Source organism: Meles meles, chromosome 1, assembly GCF_922984935.1.
Source record: "Meles meles chromosome 1, mMelMel3.1 paternal haplotype, whole genome shotgun sequence".
NCBI lineage: Eukaryota > Metazoa > Chordata > Mammalia > Carnivora > Mustelidae > Meles > Meles meles.
In genome coordinates this window covers 181,928,463-181,944,732 of record NC_060066.1, presented here as the reverse complement: position 1 = coordinate 181,944,732, position 16,270 = coordinate 181,928,463, and the positions used below count along the sequence as shown (strand labels likewise).

The window sequence follows — 16,270 nt, the reverse complement described above, 5'->3', positions numbered from 1 at the left end:
AACGTTTGCTGTGAAGTGAGAAAACCAGAGAGACTACTGGAGGGGGATATGGGGTTGAGGGAAGTGCGGTTTGTTTTCATTTTTCACTTGTTTTTGTTTTAGGCGATATAGGAATTAAGTACGTTATCGAGAAGAATGCCTAAATAAAGAGAATGGTTGAGGACACAGAAAAGGAGGGAGCAGTGGCTAGAGTGAGGGCCCTAAGGAGGCAGGATGGATGGATGGGGAGCCCCGGAGTGGGGAAGGAAGACGGGAGGACAGGTGTGGGTACAGATAACATGGGAAGAATGAAGAGGACTGTGGGGACATTCTTGCCTCTTAGCTTTTTGTTAAACCCAAGAGTAGCTGGAAGGGTAAGGAGCTGGGGATCTCAGACGTCACAGACAAGTCACAGCATTGAGTGTGTTGCTCATGAGTGTGAATGCTGGCTTGGTTGGAAGTGAAGGTTCAAGGTCACTGGAGTCTAGATTTTGTGCCTCTCCTACATGCTCCAACACATCCTGGGATTTGTCCCCTCAGAGCACTTTTCATTAAAATCACCAGGTTGCCTTTCTCTCCACCGGCCACTCTCGGAAGCGTCTTGAGGCCAAAGACTATGTTTGTCATGTTAACCAGTCCCACTCAAGCCATGCTTGGCTAGGACTTGGCACCCAGGACATTTGTTTAATTCATTACCGTTGGGGTTAAGGAAATTAAAATGCTCATCACGAGCACAGTGCGACAGATGTGGAGCACCCGTTATGACCCAGGGATGATGCTAACCCCCCAGATTGCAAAGATGGAAACTGTGGATGTTGAAACCGCCTGGCCGCGTTTAGGGGAGCAGGAAGACAGGGGTGCCCAAACCGTCGTGAGCGTGAGGGAGAGGCCTATAAATGAGCACCAAGGCGTAGCAGAGGGGGGAGGACAGGAGGCTTGAGCTAGAGGAAAAGAAATTATTTGATATGGGGAATTTAGAAATCGGTTTGTGAAGCCTGGGAAAGCTGGCAGCCACCTTTTAATTCCCACTGGAAGCAGTGACAAGGGGCGGGGGTAAGGGGGTAAGGATTGCAGTGAACAGAGGTCAGATTTCAGTTGTAGACAGAAGTTCTCTGGGCTGAGATGTTTGAAACTCTATCTTGAGGGTAATGAGGAAGAGCTGAAGAGTCTGAAGCAAGGAAGTCTGTCAAATTTGCATTTTTTAAAGATTTATTTATTTGAGAACACACATACATACACACACGCGCGTGCACGCGCACACACACACACACACACACACATGCAAACATGGAGGAGGGCAGCCCAAGGGAGAGAATCTCAAGCAGACTCCCGGCTGAGCACAGAGCCTGACATGGGGCTCCATCCCAGGACCCTGAGATCATGACCTGAGCCAAAATCAAGAGTCAGATGCTTAACCAGCTGAGCCACCCAGGCACCCCAAGGACTTAGGATTTGAAGAGCGTGTAAAATATAAGGAGGAAGACTTCCACCAGTTCTTCAGATACAGGCATCTGGACCTCAGGAGGAAGGCCCAGGCTGACAGTATGGGTTTAGGAGTCCCAAAGCCTGCACTATAGTACAAAGGGGTGGGCGTGAAAATTATGAAGTGTGAGAAGACAACTGAGAACAGAACGGAGCTGCAAAGGAGCCTGAGAATGCAGTGAGGGACAGAACCAGGAGAGAGTGAGGTCAGGAAAGAAATGTTCAGAGAATCATCCACAATCCCTCAGAGGCCAAGCAAGATGGGACTGCAAGTTAGCCACAGAATCTGACAACAAGAGGTTATTGGTAACATTTTGGAACACAAGGGAGAGCAGAATCACTGCTTTGGGTTTAATGGAGAAAACCTGCACTCGAGTTTTACACAATCTGAGTGTAGTTTCTGTTTCCACCCCTGTTTAGCTATGAGACCTTCAATAAATGAGCAAACTTCCCTAAACCTTGGTTTTTACATCTGAAAACTGGGGATAATTATAACTACCTCCTCGGGAACTTAAGAAGATTAAAACAAATAATGTCCATAAAATATATTCTTTGTGACTAGCTCTTAGAAACACTAAAAAACATTAGTTTCTTCTGCCACCATTCCATTTCTCCTCCCTGAACCATGAAAAACACATAATGTGTCCCCTTATACTTGGTAGTCAAAAAGAAGTTCAGATACAAAATTTACCCCAGAAGGGGGTATAGCTCAGTGGTAGAAATTTGACTGCAAAATTTACCCCAGCAACTCCCTCCTGGAATTGGGACATTTCTTTCCTTTTCCCACTGTTTTCTTCTTAATTCTTTTTAAAATTGTACTTACTGGTTGTTTGGGTTTTGGGGGAAATGGGTTTGTAATCTTCATCAGGTCTTATATTGTGGATGAAAGACCTAAATGTGAGAGAGGAATCCTTCAAAATCCTAGAGGAGAACACAGACAGCAAACCATATGATTTCACTTATGACTTCAGCCATAGCAACTTCTTGCTAGGCACGCCTCCAAAAGTACGGGAAACAAAGGCAAAATTGAATTATTGGGACTCCATCAAGATCAAAAAGCTTTTGCACAGCAAAGGAAACAGTTGATAAAACCAAAAGACAACTGACAGAATGGGAGAAGGTATTTGCAAATGTCTTATCAGATAAAGGGCTAGTATCCAAAATCTATAAAGCACTTATCAAGCTCAACACCCAAAGAATAAATAATCTGGTCAAGAAATGGGCAGAACACATAAACAGACATTTCTCTTAAGAAGACATACAAATGGCCAACAGACACATGAAAAAGTGCTCAACATGATGTATCAGGGAAATATAAATCAAAACTGCAGTGAGATACCACCTCACACTGGTCAGTCAGAAACAGCTAAAATTAACGAGTCAGGAAATAACAGAAGTTGGTAAGGATGTGGAGAAAGGAAAACCTTCCCACACTGTTGGTGGGAATGCAAGCTGGTGTAGCCATTCTGGAAAACAGTATGGAGGGTCTTCAAGAAGTTAAAAATAGGCCACATTATAACCCAGCAATTGCATTACTAGGTATTTACCCCAAAGATATAAATGTAGTGATCCGAAGGGGTACCTGCACCCCAATGTTCATAGCAACAATGTCCACAATACCCAAACTATGGAAAGAGCCCAGCTGTCCATTGCCAGATGAATGGATGAAGAAGATGTGGTATATATATATATATATATATATATATATATATATATATATATATATATATATAATGGAATACTATGCAGCCATCAAAAAACGAAATCTTGCCATTTGCAATGACACAGATGGAACCTAGAGGGTATTATGCTAAGTGAAATAATTCAATCAGAAAAAGACAATTATATGATTTCACTTATATGTAGAATTTAAAAAACAAAACAGAGGCGCATAGGGGAAGAGAAGGAAAAATAAGACAAAACCAGAGAGGGAGACAAACCAGAAGAAACTTCCAACTAGTAGGAAGCAGAGTTGCTGGAGGGGAGGGCGGGGGGGGGGGGGGATGGGGCGGGCAACTGGGCGCGGGCATTAAGGGCATGTGATGCAATGAGCACTGGGTTTTTATGCACAACTGATAACTCACTGAACTCTGCCTCTGAAACTAATAATATAATATATGTTAATTAATTGAATTTAAATAAAATTTTTAAAAGTCTTATTTTGAAGAAAAGTTGAAATAAAAATAAATAAGTGGCTGGAGACTCTTGACTAAACCTGTGGTCCTTATCTCCCTTACCTCTCCAAACCTCCCTGACATAACACTAAAGAAATACAGATGGGGGTGCCTGGGTGGCTCAGTTAGTTAAGCCTCTGACTCTTGGTTTCTGCTCGGGTCATGATCTCAGCGTCATGAGATTGAGGCTCACTTCAGGCTTAAGTTTGTCTCTCCATCTCTGCCCTCCCCCACCTTTAAAAAATAAATAAAACCTTAAAAAAATAAAGAAACATAGGGGCATGTGGGTAGCTCAGTCGGTTAATTGTCAGCCTTTGGCTGGGTCATGATCCCAGGGTCCTGCTTCTCCCCCTCCCCTCTCCCGACTTGTGTTCTCTCTCTCTCTCTCAAATAAATGAATGAATCTCTTTTTTTTAAGATTTTATTTTTTATTCATTTGACAGGGAGAGAGAGATCACAAGTAGGCAGAGAGGCAGGTAGAGAAGAGAAGGGAAAGCAGGCTTCCTGCTGAGCAGAGAGCCCAATGCGGGGCTCGACCCCAGGACCCTGAGATCATTACCTGAGCCGAAGGCAGAGGCTTAACCTACTGAGCCACCCAGGCACCCCTAAATAAATCTTTTTATTTTTATTATTTTTTTAAGATTTTACTTATTTATTTCACAGACAGAGGTAGGCAGAGAGAGAGGGAAACAGGCTCCCCGCTGAGCAGAGAGCCCGATGTGGGGCTCGATCCCAGGACCCCGGGATCATGACCCGAGCTGAAGGCAGAGGCATTAACCCACTGAGCCACCCAGGCGCCCCTAAATAAATCTTTTTAAAAAAGAAATACAGAAAGGTATTAAGTCACAAAAGTTCAGAAAAGGAGGCAACACCAGATGAAAGCTGGACAAATATTTAAAAGAAGGCAAGTGGCTTGAAACATGCTAAGAAATTACAAACTAAGTGCCCACAAGGGGAGATTACCAACGGGAAGCAAGTCAGTTCACCCATTTTAATCTCCATAAAGCTTAGTGCCTTGGAGACCTGAGTTAGCCCAGGTTAGACATGAGGTAAGGGGCTAAACACAAGGGGACTTGCTGAAGTCAGTATGCAGAGCCCTTTGTCCCCACCCCAGAGCTCCTTTCTGAAAAGCCACATGCGTACTCTAAACTCTTGTGCTGCATAAGGAGGAAGGGAATTGAATTCTGGAGGCCTTCATAGTCAGAGACCTCAGGCATAGTTTGAAAGGCAGGGATGAGAAATAGGGGGGGAACTGAGTGACGGCAGGAAACCCTACACCCTGTGTGGTGGCAGCCCTGCTCCTCCCCCACCTCCACTCCCAGGATGCCACATGCCAGGCATCTAGCAGCCCCCAACCCTCTCACCGCACCCCACCCCTGGAAAGTAGAGAAATCCTGAAAGTCCCCCAGGAGGCAGGAAAAGCCCTCCACTGAATGACATTTATGTATTCGTCAATGAAAAGACTAGTCATTGCCTGATAAAGAAATTTCCAAAACCCAAAGGACACAGCACCTGCTCAAAAGAGCCCACCAAGGGCCCAGAACACTAACTGAAGAAGACCTGCAACCAAACATCCCATCCCACCATTTCAGAAAAGTGTTTAAAAGCATTGAGAATGAAAAAAAAAGCCACGGTCCATAGCACACAAATCAGAATGACATCAGACTTCTCAACCAGCAATGCTGGGGAGGCTCAATCCAAGGGAAGTTTTTTCCTCACATGGAATTATATACCCAACTAATATAACACGAGGTCAATATACTTGGAACTTTCAAGGATACACACAAAAAAGTAATTTTCATTTCTTAGGTAACTACTGAGGAATGTGCTTCGACAAAACAAGAGAGCGAACCAAAAAGGAGGAAGAGCTAGGTCCAGGAAATGGGACAGTCAGCAGAGAAAACTGGCAAAAGGAAATCCCAGAACAACATTTGTGTGCCAGGTTTAGGAAAGCAACTGGTCCCAACTGGGGCAGAAAGACTGAGGTCTGTGGGAAAGACGTTGCCAGAGAAAAGACGGAACTGTTCAGTTAGGGGTTGAACGTTTGGAAAAACAGCTATGTGTTTGGAAGAAAATCGCTCTAGGTACTCAGAAATCTACACAATTGAAAAAAGAAGCAATGATTCATCCAGGTAAAGCCCAACTTGTAAGAGAAAGAAAATGTAATTGTAGTTTACAGCTTGAGTGAACAGTGTTTGTCTACCTGGTCAATAATGTAAACACTAACTATTGATTTAACTATAAATTGTGGAAAACTATATTGTGAGGATAAGGGGAGGAAAAAATGGAAGTGAGCCTGGGATGAGAAACTAATTGCTCAAGTGCTAGGGTAAGACATAAATACAGCCTAAAGCAGGTTAAGCAAAGTAAGGATAATCTGAGGCTGTCATAACAAAGCACGACAGACTTGGGGGTGGGGTGGCCTTAACAGAAGCTAGTTATCTCGGGGTCTGGAGGTTCTGATCAAGGTGTCTGAGATCAAGGGATTGCAGGACTGGTTTCTTCTGAGGTGCCTCTCCTTAGCTTCTAGTCTGACTCCAGATCTCATGTTCATCCCTTGTACCACAAGATCCGGGTCTCCCCCAGGGCCCCGGTAGTGCCCCCAACTCCCCATCTCCCACTGCACCTCACACAGTGCCACGTGCCAGCCCTGTGCTGCATGTTCAATGGCCTCAGTGTGACTTCTCAAGCTGCCATCTGTGGTTTCCTTTCCCCATTAAGAAAAGGGTAAGATAGGGAAGATCCAAGGAAATGTCAGGGGCCATCATGGGGAGCGCTCAGCTGGATGTTTCCCACCCTCCATGTCCTAGAATTGCTGGGTGCGTCTCTGATGGCCTTCAAATTTTGATCCTAGAAACAGCCCACCCACGGCAGCAGGGGGTGGGGGGGTGGGGACAGCTGGGTGGGCACAGGGTGCTTTCCTGCCTTATAAAGCAAATGGTGGTGTTTCAACTCCTCTTCCCTTGGGTCCAAGCAACCACTCATCCCCATTTTCTTGAGGACAGTTTGGCTGTTGAAGGTGGCCGCGGCCTCTGAAAGTTATTCTCAGACTTAGGGCTATAATGTCATTCACAGTGATTGATGTTTGATCCTAGGAGGGATTTTGGTCATTTTTGTGTTTAGGTTGATCCACAGTCATTCACCTGGCTGTTAAGGCTGACAGGATTTCGTGGCTGTGTCCATCCCCAAGGCTACGTGGACGCCCTTCCCAGGAGCACATATCCAGTGTCCTCTGGGGACTAGTGGAGGTTGGTGTGTATGTATGTCTGTCTCCGTGGGCCTCAGATTATTGCTTCCTAATAAAATTCTGATAGCTGGGTCCCATCAATATCTCAAATACATGTGAGGAAACGTTAATTTAGAATCAATTTTAGGATGTTTCAGACTGTAAAGTCCTTTTAACTAGATCTCTGGCGAAGATGTAGAAGCACTTTATGGGACTGTAAATTTCATGTTGAACAGTCTTCGTGAAATACACATCTCCCCTACACACAAGCTGTTCTCTCCATATCAATCATGGCCCCTGCAAGTAATGTTTCACAAATATTCTGTAAATCACAGAAAACCCCCTGATAATGTGAAATATGACTTTCACTTGTCTGTTAGACAAAAGAATCACACATGCCTCTCTCCCATCAGCACTAACATTTGTTATGGATAATAACACTTTCAATCACAACTATTTTTGGAAAACGGGTTTATTTTAAACCTTCCCTCCCCCACTGAAAACACTCTCCCAAGGACACAGACTCCTACAAACCACAGCCCATTAATTCAACTATGGAATGGAAACTTTTTCTTCTTACTAACTTTTTTTTTAAGTTGTTTTTAAGAGAGTTTGTAGAAAAGCCCAACGTACAAGGTTAAGCAGCATTTTTCCTTAGCTGATTGGTATGAGAAGAGCCAGGTCTCTAAAGACCCCCAAATCTCTGGCCCTGGGTGAATTAAGAGTGAAAGGGACCCAGGTTTTTAGCAAGCACCTTCATTTCAGCTGGTTCTTTAGTTACTAGCATCCACAGAGGATCCAAGGAGCTAAAAGGTTAGCTCTTAAAGATGAAGTAGACATTTACCACCTTGATTTTTTTTTAAAGATTTTATTTATTTATTTATTTGACAGAGAGAGAAATCACAAGTAGGCAGAGCAGTAGGCAGAGAGAGAAGGGGAAGCAGGCTTCCTGCTGAGCAGAGAGCCCAATGTGGGGCTCAATACTAAGACCCTGAGATCATGACCTGAGCTGAAGGCAGAGGCTTAACCCACTGAGCCACCCAGGCGCCCTACCACCTTGATATTCTTAACGCCATTACAACACAGCTAAATCCTCTCTGTTCAAGTAGGAGATGGTCAGTTCTAAAGGTGTATTTTGAATGTGATAACATCTACGGGGGTGACAGAGGCTCACCCTGCCTCCAGCCGATTGTTGGAAAAACAAAACCCATAGAGTAACCTATGGGACTTGCATGGTTCTAAATATTAGGAGACCTGTCTGTTTTCCTTCCCTCTGTAGCCAACTTGAGGACTGACTGACCATGACCTCTATAAAGGAGCAGGCAGCAATTAGCCGCCTCTTGAGTTTTCTACAGGACTGGGACAATGCTGGCAAAGTCGCAAGGAGTCACATCCTTGACAATTTCATCAAGACCAACCAAGGCAAGACCTCTCCTGAACTGGAGCAGGAGTTTTCCCAGGGAGCCAGCTTGTTCCTGGTACGCCTGACGACCTGGCTGAGACTCATGTATCCTTTGCTGAACAGAAATAAGTTGGGCAATCCTCAAAGGAGAAAAGAAATGAAGATTATTGGGACAGCTTTTCTCTTGATTCTCCCTAAAACTATAGATCAGGACATCTGGTGACCAAAGTAGCATCCACAAAGTCAAGAACTCCCTCCCTTCCTGTCTTCCCCCCCTATATGTATATCCTCATTTTCACCCCGCTCCCTTCAGATTCAATGCGGGTAATCCTTCTCTCTGGAGTTAATCCTCTCTCTGTCCTCAGGGTCTTTATTCTTTCTCTCTGATGGACTTCACATTTGCCTCCCTACCAGCTTTTCATCAGCATTTACATACGCTTAAATCTCTTCTACCTTAAAAAATTAAATTAAATCCCCATCTCAACCACTATTCCACCTAGTTCCTGCCCTTCATGGTAAAACTTCTTGAAAAGGTTATTGACTTTCCCTGTCTACGCTGCTTCACCTCCCTTTTCTCCTCCGCCCCCTGCAATCTGACTTCTGTCCCCTTCACTGATGCAGGTCTTGCCAAGGTTACCGCTGTTGTTCTAATTGCAAAACCCAGTGACTGCATCCTCGGTCATTCCACATGACCTCCCAGCTGCATTTGTCAACCATTACCACTTGTCGAAAATCTCTTCCCTGAAACTAACATAATGTTATATGTCAATTAAACTTCAATAAGAAGAAAGAAAGAGAGAGAGAGAGAGAGAAAAGAAGGGGGGAAAAGCACATAGAGATCATCACAAAAACAAAAAACTGCCCACTCTTCCCTTGGTTTCTATGATACCAATTCTCTTGGTTTTCTCCTTTCTTTCGGTCTGTTCCTCTTTTGCTTCAGCCATCCCTGAAATGTGGATCTCCCTTGGGACTCCCCATCTACATCCCTCTCCCTCAGTGACCTAATCTATCGTGATGATGTCAGCACCACTCCAGGTTAAGGGCTTTCAGTTGTGTACCCCTACCCACATTTCTCTCTGGAATCTGAGTTCTATACCTATTAATCCAACAACCATCTTCACTTCCACCCCACACAATGACTCTTATTTTCTGGCTTGGAAAACTGGGTGAATGGGGTGCCATTACATGGGAAGAGAATACAAGAAAAGGAGTTGGGGTAGATAAGTCTGGTTTGGGACATGTTGAGTTGGAGGTGTCCCTGCTCAGGGGTCCCAGAGACAGATTGGGGTTGAAGACAGATTTGAAAATTTGGGTAATGGGTATATTTCAGGATATTCCTGCTCTGTGTGCCTGCAGCATTCCATGGATCATCTCAGATCCTTTTTCCCCCCCTAAGACTTTACGTTTTTAGTCATCTCTACACCCAATGTGGGGCTCAAACTCACAACCCTGAGATCAAGAGTCACACACTGCACTGACTAAGCCAGCCAGGCGCCCCTCAGATCCTTTTATTATATATTGTTCTCCTTGTCTGAACTTCCTCCTTTCCTCTAAACCTACTCCTTATTTGACTAATTCTTACTCCGTCATTCAGACCTCAGTCTAAACATCCCTTCCTCAGGAAGCCCTTTTCTGAGCCCTAAACTAACCTTGGTTCCCCTGTTACATATCGTCATGGAAGCCCCTCTGTCTTAATCACTATAACATTGTGTTGTTTGTACCTGCTTTAATATTGGGGCACATGGGTAGCTCAGTCGATTAAGTGTCCAACTCTTAATTTCAACTCAGATCATGATCTCAGGGTTCTAAAATTGAGCGCTGTGTCAGGTTCCACACACTCAGTGGGAATCTGCTTAGGATTTTCTCTCTCCCTCTGCCCCTTCCCCCACCCCTGTGTGCTCTTGTGCATGCATGTGCTCTCTCTCAAATAAATAAATAGCTCTTTTTTTTTAAAGATTTTATTTATTTATTTGACAGCGAGAGAGAGAGAGATCACAAGTAGGCAGAGAGGCAGGCAGAGAGAGAGAGAGGGAAGCAGGCTCCCTGCCGAGCAGAGAGCCCGATGCGGGACTCGATCCCAGGACCCTGAGATCATGACCTGAGCCGAAGGCAGCGGCTTAACCCACTGAGCCACCCAGGCGCCCCAATAAATAGCTCTTTTAAAAAATATCTCGGGCACCTGGGTGGTGCAGTTGGTTAAGCACCTGAGTTTTGGTTTAGTCTCAGGTCATGATCTCAGGTTTGGGAGATGGAGTCCCACGTCTGGCTCCACGCTCAGCACAGTCTACTTAAAATTTTTCTCTCCCTCTGCCTCCTCCCTCACCTTTCTCTCTCTCTCTCTCTCTCAATCTCTCTCAAATAAATAAATAAGTCTTTTTTAAAAATCTCTCTTCCCCATTGGAGTATAGGTTCTGTGAGGGCAGGAATCTCCTCTGTTCTCTTCATCTCTACATTCCTAATTCCCAGGATCATGGCTAACACATAAGTGGTATGTACTACATGTTTGTTTGGTAAAGAAAGGAGTGAACCAGAGCCTGCAGCTGGGCAGAACTAAAGGCTTCAGTAACCACAGCTCTCTTTTTCTCACAGTTAAGTCATCAGTAAAATTTCTAATCAGACTCAGGCCCAGAACAGGCCAAGGGGAATACCGCTGATAATGTCTCTAGGTTTACCCAATGTCCTCAGACATTAGTGTGCATGAAAGAGGTTTAAGTTGCAGATCACCAGTCTGCCTCCCCACCCTCAGCCCGCTGTTCTGATGTAGTGGATTGAGGGAGGCTCCCTGGCCTCTTTGTTTCTAATACACATTTTGATGGGGGACCCTGATCCTTATGTCCATCTACTTCCTGAGGAGACAATCTCAGACAGGTGAATGACCTGTTCAGGTCTCAAACCAGTGAATGACCTGTCCAGGTCTCTCATGGTCCAAAGATGACACCTTGAGAAACATGAGCACCCACAATTTGGCTTCCACCTCACAACCTGTGACACTAACCTCCCCAAGGTTATCAGCAACCTCTTGGTCACCAAATCTAGACCACCCTCTGCCCTCCTCATCTTACTTGGCAGCATTTTCCATGTGACCTCAGGAAGAGGTGAGTGAGGCAGGGTTGTACAAGTACAGGGTCAAATCCCATCTTCAGTCAGAACTTTAATATTTTATTCATCATGGATTTTTTTTTTGGTATTAATGTTGATTTTTTTTTAAATTGTGCTATGGATCATTATTTGATCACTGAGTGGTTTGAAGCCCCTCAAAGCGTCACAACTGAAGCACGTGCCTCATTCACCTCCCCCTAGGCCCAGTCCTGCTTGACCACTGCCCCTTCCTACGCTTGTCCCCACCTTCTCCTTTGGCCGGTTCTCAGTCTCTGTGGCAGGATCTTTCCCCCCCACCCCTGAAGTGGTAGTGTCCTCTTCTTACTCAGTCATTCCCCTTACTACCCTTGGCACTGTAGCACCCTTCCCCATCTCCCAAGTGCCAGTCAGAACGCCCAGCGTTTACGAGACACTACGGCATGCTTATTGAATGAATGAAAGAACCGTGCTTCCAGGAGACAGCTGTATGTTCACTGCCTACACCTGACACCATGCCTAGTTTCCTAACTTTTGTGACCTTGTCATAAACAGAGAAAAGACCAGCTGAAGTGATGTCATGTGTTACGTGAGTGACCCCATGCCTCCTCCTCAGCCTTCTAGTTATGGTGGATCCGGAAGGAAGACAAAGCAATGTAACATCATTATGTCTTGTAAAATTGACTACCAGCTAATCTCACATTAGCCTCAGACCCCTTTTTTAGCCTCGAACTTCCAGAAGAGACCAGTAAAATAAGGATTTATTTATTATAATGACAAAAGTATTAGTTAGCATTTATTGAGTCTTTTTATGCTCTAGGCACTGAGCTATGTGATGTACAAATATCATCTCATTTGAGCCTAACGCCAAGCCTAATAGGTGCTTGGCATTATCCCATTTTAGAAATAAGAGAGATGAGCTTTGGGGCACCTGAGTGGCTCAGTCATTAGGCATCTGCCTTCAGCTCAGGTCATGATCCCAGGGTTCTGGGATCGAGCCCTGCATCCGGCCGGCAGGAAGCCTGCTTATCTGTCTCCCACTCCCCCTGCTTGTGTTCCCTCTCTTCTCTCTCTCTGCCAAAGAAATAAATAAAGTCTTTTAAAAAGAGAGAGAGAGATGAGCTTTGAAAGGTTGAGTCATTTCCTAGTGAATGGCAAAGATAAGGTCTAAAATGGGTCTGTCTGGCCCAAAGCCCATATACCATCCACTCTCCTTCACCACCTCCCTCCCCGGGGACAGAGCAGACCCACAGTTCCACCTCCAACACCACCCTGGGAGATAATCTGCATAAATAGCCCCACACCCTCCGTCTGTCTACCTGCAGGAAGACCTGACAGGAAGAACTCAGACTCTGACCTAGACTGCTAGTTTCAAATCCCAGTCTGTCCGTTAGCTTTGATACCTGGACAGGTCATTCCCCCGTCTGAAATGGTTTCCTCAGGAAGTAGACGGACATAGGACTAGCAGGCACCCCAGGGTGTGGTGAGGTTTAAATGAGACAACGCAAACAGAGCGTCCCAGTGCCAGGCACGCGCTAAATGCTTAGTACTAGTTAGCGCCTGCTGATACTGTGGCAAACTTCTGGAACTAATTGCTGGAAACAATGGACCAGAAACATGTGTAATGAGTGATTGTGAAAGCCAGACTAGCGTGGGACAGAGGAAGAAGCGGTGACAAAGTTGGTGAGCCTGGCTGGTGACTGATGAAAAGAGGGAGAAGGCAGGGAGGCAGGAGCGGGGTCTCGTGGGGAGCTGGGTAGAGGACAAGGTAGGAATACAGAGACTGCCCTGTGGTCTGATAACCTGGCCTCCAGCTGTCGCGGCAACAGGCAGGGGAGCCTGGCTCCAGAGCAAACACTGTTTTTGCAGTAAAGAGCCTTTCCTAATGAGCCAATCTGTCTCCACTTCTATTGGCATCCTGGGAACCAGGGTGCAGCAGAGATAATTTGCCTCACGCGCCCTCCCCCCCAACAAAGCACCATTACCTCCAACCCATTACATTAGCCTTTTATCAGTCTTGGAAGCTCTCAGTCATCCTCCATGAGCTGCAATAATTTCAGCTAATTTCTTAAGTGTTCTAAGAGCCTGTGATGTGTTATGAGCCTAGTAATTGTTGACTGGTTCCTTTTCTGTTGTGGGTTGATTTCATACCTTGTATCCGAGCTGATGCGTGCTCTGGGTGCTTTATTACAATGAAGCTTTTTGCAAGGCTCACATTAAAAAAATAACACTAAATACGGAGGTTGTTTTAAATCAGAGTTTAATTTTTCCACCATCTCCCGTTGTTCTTATTAGGAAGGCATGCAATCCTTCATAAAGATAGTGACCTCCAGTGTAAAGCTTTGAGCAAGTACAAAATTGAGAATTAATGATGAAGCCGATTATTTTTAGAGAAGTCTAAAAATGAGGCATAAAGTAATGAACTGTACTGAGACCCAAGGGTGCAATGGTCATGGCGTAGAGAGGCTTGGAAAATTGGCTAGGCTTTCTCCACGCACCTTTTATTCATCAGAGCCTCCTTGTTCTGGATCGGGCCTGTCAGACCCAAGGTGGCTGACCAACCCCAGAAAAGCTTCCTGGGGAACCGGGAACAAGCCTGCTAGCACCACCCACCCCTGTACCCCCCACTGCATGTTCATTGCCACTTCCCCTTCAACCTAGTGGCCCCTCTCAGATAAAGGGCACAATTCAACTGTTGGTCATCCTGGGCCATCAATGGTACCAGGAATCGACGTAGAATCTGGTTAAGGTGTGGAAAACCACCCTGAGATTCACTCTTTAACTTGTCATACAGCTATATGACTGGCTCCTGTTTAGATAAGCTTCTACAGTCTATTGGCATCTTCTTGTCAGCTGTGAGCAGGTGAGTTCTACTTCTAGGGAGACTCTGGGGTCTCAGTTGCATATGGGGTTCATGGTGCCCTTGGCATTCACACTACATGGGACCACCATCTTCTACCAACATGAGTAGAAATCCATATTTTTTTTTAAGATTTTATTTATTTATTTGAAAGACAGAGATCACAAGTAGTCAGAGAGGCAGGCAGAGAGAGAAAGGAGGAAGCAGGCTCCCTGCTGAGCAGACAGCCTGATGCGGGGCTCGATCCGAGGACCCTGAGATCATGACCTGAGCCAAAGGCAGAGGCTTTAACCCACTGAGCCACCCAGGCACCCCAGAAATCCATATTTTTAAGCTTGGCTAGACCCAGGGCCTCAAAAAACGTCATCAGTACTTGGTCTCTCCCTCTCTGTCTCCATTTCTCAGCTCTGTTCCCTTCTGTGTTCATAGGCCTCCATGTGCTATGGCCCTCAGAAGCTCCAGACATGTGTCCTTCCTGCTCAGCCACATTCAAAAGAGAGCATATCTTTGCCAGGGGTTCCCAAGAAAGCCCCAGGTGTTGAGCTTCATCGGACTGAGGTCACATGGCTGGTCCCAACCAATTACTGCCACCAGAATGATGGCATGGCATGTAACCTGCTCACCCCGACAAAACCACACAGCCCGTGTGAGTGGCAGAGGGGTGATTCCCCAAGGGATAGTTGAGATGTTATTTCAAGAAGAAGAGGAACAGATTCTGGAAAACCAAACACAAAGCTTTGTGCAGTGGCAGTATCGTAGCCAATGAGGTTTATCCGAGGCGCGATTATTGCTAATTGAAAACCAAATACAAGAAACATCCAACATATTTAACTTTTGCACTTGCCACTAGAAGGAAGAACTTCCAAATTATTGTGTCACTTTGCCCATGAACACTTCCTGGATAGGAGGACAAAGTCTGTGAAGGAAGGACCTTGAGATCCCTTAGAAAGGTGAGTGCCAAGGAACATGACAAGTATCTTATTTCTCCTCTTGTATTCCCCTGAACAGTAATCGGTACCTTATAGAATTTCTTGAAGTTGGAGGCGTCCTAACACTCTTGGAAATACTTGGGCTGGAGACGATCAAGGAGGAGGACAAGAAGGAATCCATCAAGCTACTTCAGGTTATTGCAAACTGTGGCAGGAAGTACAAGGAGCTCATCTGTGAAAGCTATGGTGGGTACTGTGTTATGATGGGGGTGGTGATGCCATCCTAGGGGTGAAATGGCAGTGGCACCCCGCACCACTCTCAGAAAAGGTTGCACGGAAGTACTTTGTACAGTGGAGTCAATTAGCTCCTGTCCATGTCACCACCACGAGAGTCAGATTTATGATTTTCTTGATTTATCATTTGCTCCAATCTTTCCATGGTAGTTTTGGAAATACTTCTCCATTTTAAATATATCTTCTTTCATGCATCCATTCAACAAAGATTTATTAAGCCATTGCCTAAAATCCTTTGTGAAATTAAGTGAGTTATGAATAACTCTAGAAATAAGATGGAAATAAAATCATTGAATATGGGCACACACGCGCGCACACACACATGTATGCATATAGTGCTGGGAATACAAAGATGAATAAAATACAATCCTTGTCCTCAAAGAGCTTACAGTGTGGTGAGAAAGGGAAATAACCCTGTAAATTCTCTATGTTCCATTAAGTGCTCTGATCGAGGGGGATGGAGAAGATACCATCCCCCCACACACCCCTTTTTCAAAAGGACTTTTCATCGTGGTTCTCCTCTGTCTCCCCATGGCCTCTCTGGGCCTCAGTGTATAAATCCATAAAATGGGGACTAACATCTCCCTCTTGGTATAGGTTAACCTGGGATTAAACAAGGCAGCATTTGTCAGAACATTTTGTAAACCCCGCTGACCACTGCACATGTGTTATGATCACACAGCAATCCCAAAACCCATGTTTAATTGTGCCTTTTGCAGAGCCATTTTTTTAAGATTTTATTTATTTATTTGATAGAGATCATAAGTAGGCAGAGAGGTAGGCAGAGGGGGAGGGGGAAACAGGCTCCCCGCAGAGCAGAGAGCCCAATGTGGGTCTCAATCCCAGGAC

At 45.2% G+C, this 16,270-nt stretch overlaps 1 protein-coding gene and 1 pseudogene across 4 annotated transcripts in view; both read left to right on the top strand.

Annotated features, from left to right (window-relative positions):
- Window positions 1–16,270, top strand: part of ARMH1 (armadillo like helical domain containing 1) — a 51,004-nt gene that overhangs the window by 7,459 nt on the left and 27,275 nt on the right. For all 4 annotated transcript variants that reach the window (XM_045997799.1, XM_045997807.1, XM_045997818.1 and 1 more), the window contains exons 2-5: window positions 6,759–6,883; window positions 8,141–8,368; window positions 14,133–14,201; window positions 15,207–15,373. In XM_045997799.1, coding sequence (XP_045853755.1) covers window positions 8,163–8,368; window positions 14,133–14,201; window positions 15,207–15,373 — 442 coding nt within the window. In that variant the 5' untranslated portion in view covers window positions 6,759–6,883; window positions 8,141–8,162. The remainder of the gene's footprint in view (window positions 1–6,758; window positions 6,884–8,140; window positions 8,369–14,132; window positions 14,202–15,206; window positions 15,374–16,270) is intronic.
- On the top strand, window positions 14,932–15,054 carry LOC123927735 (annotated as a pseudogene).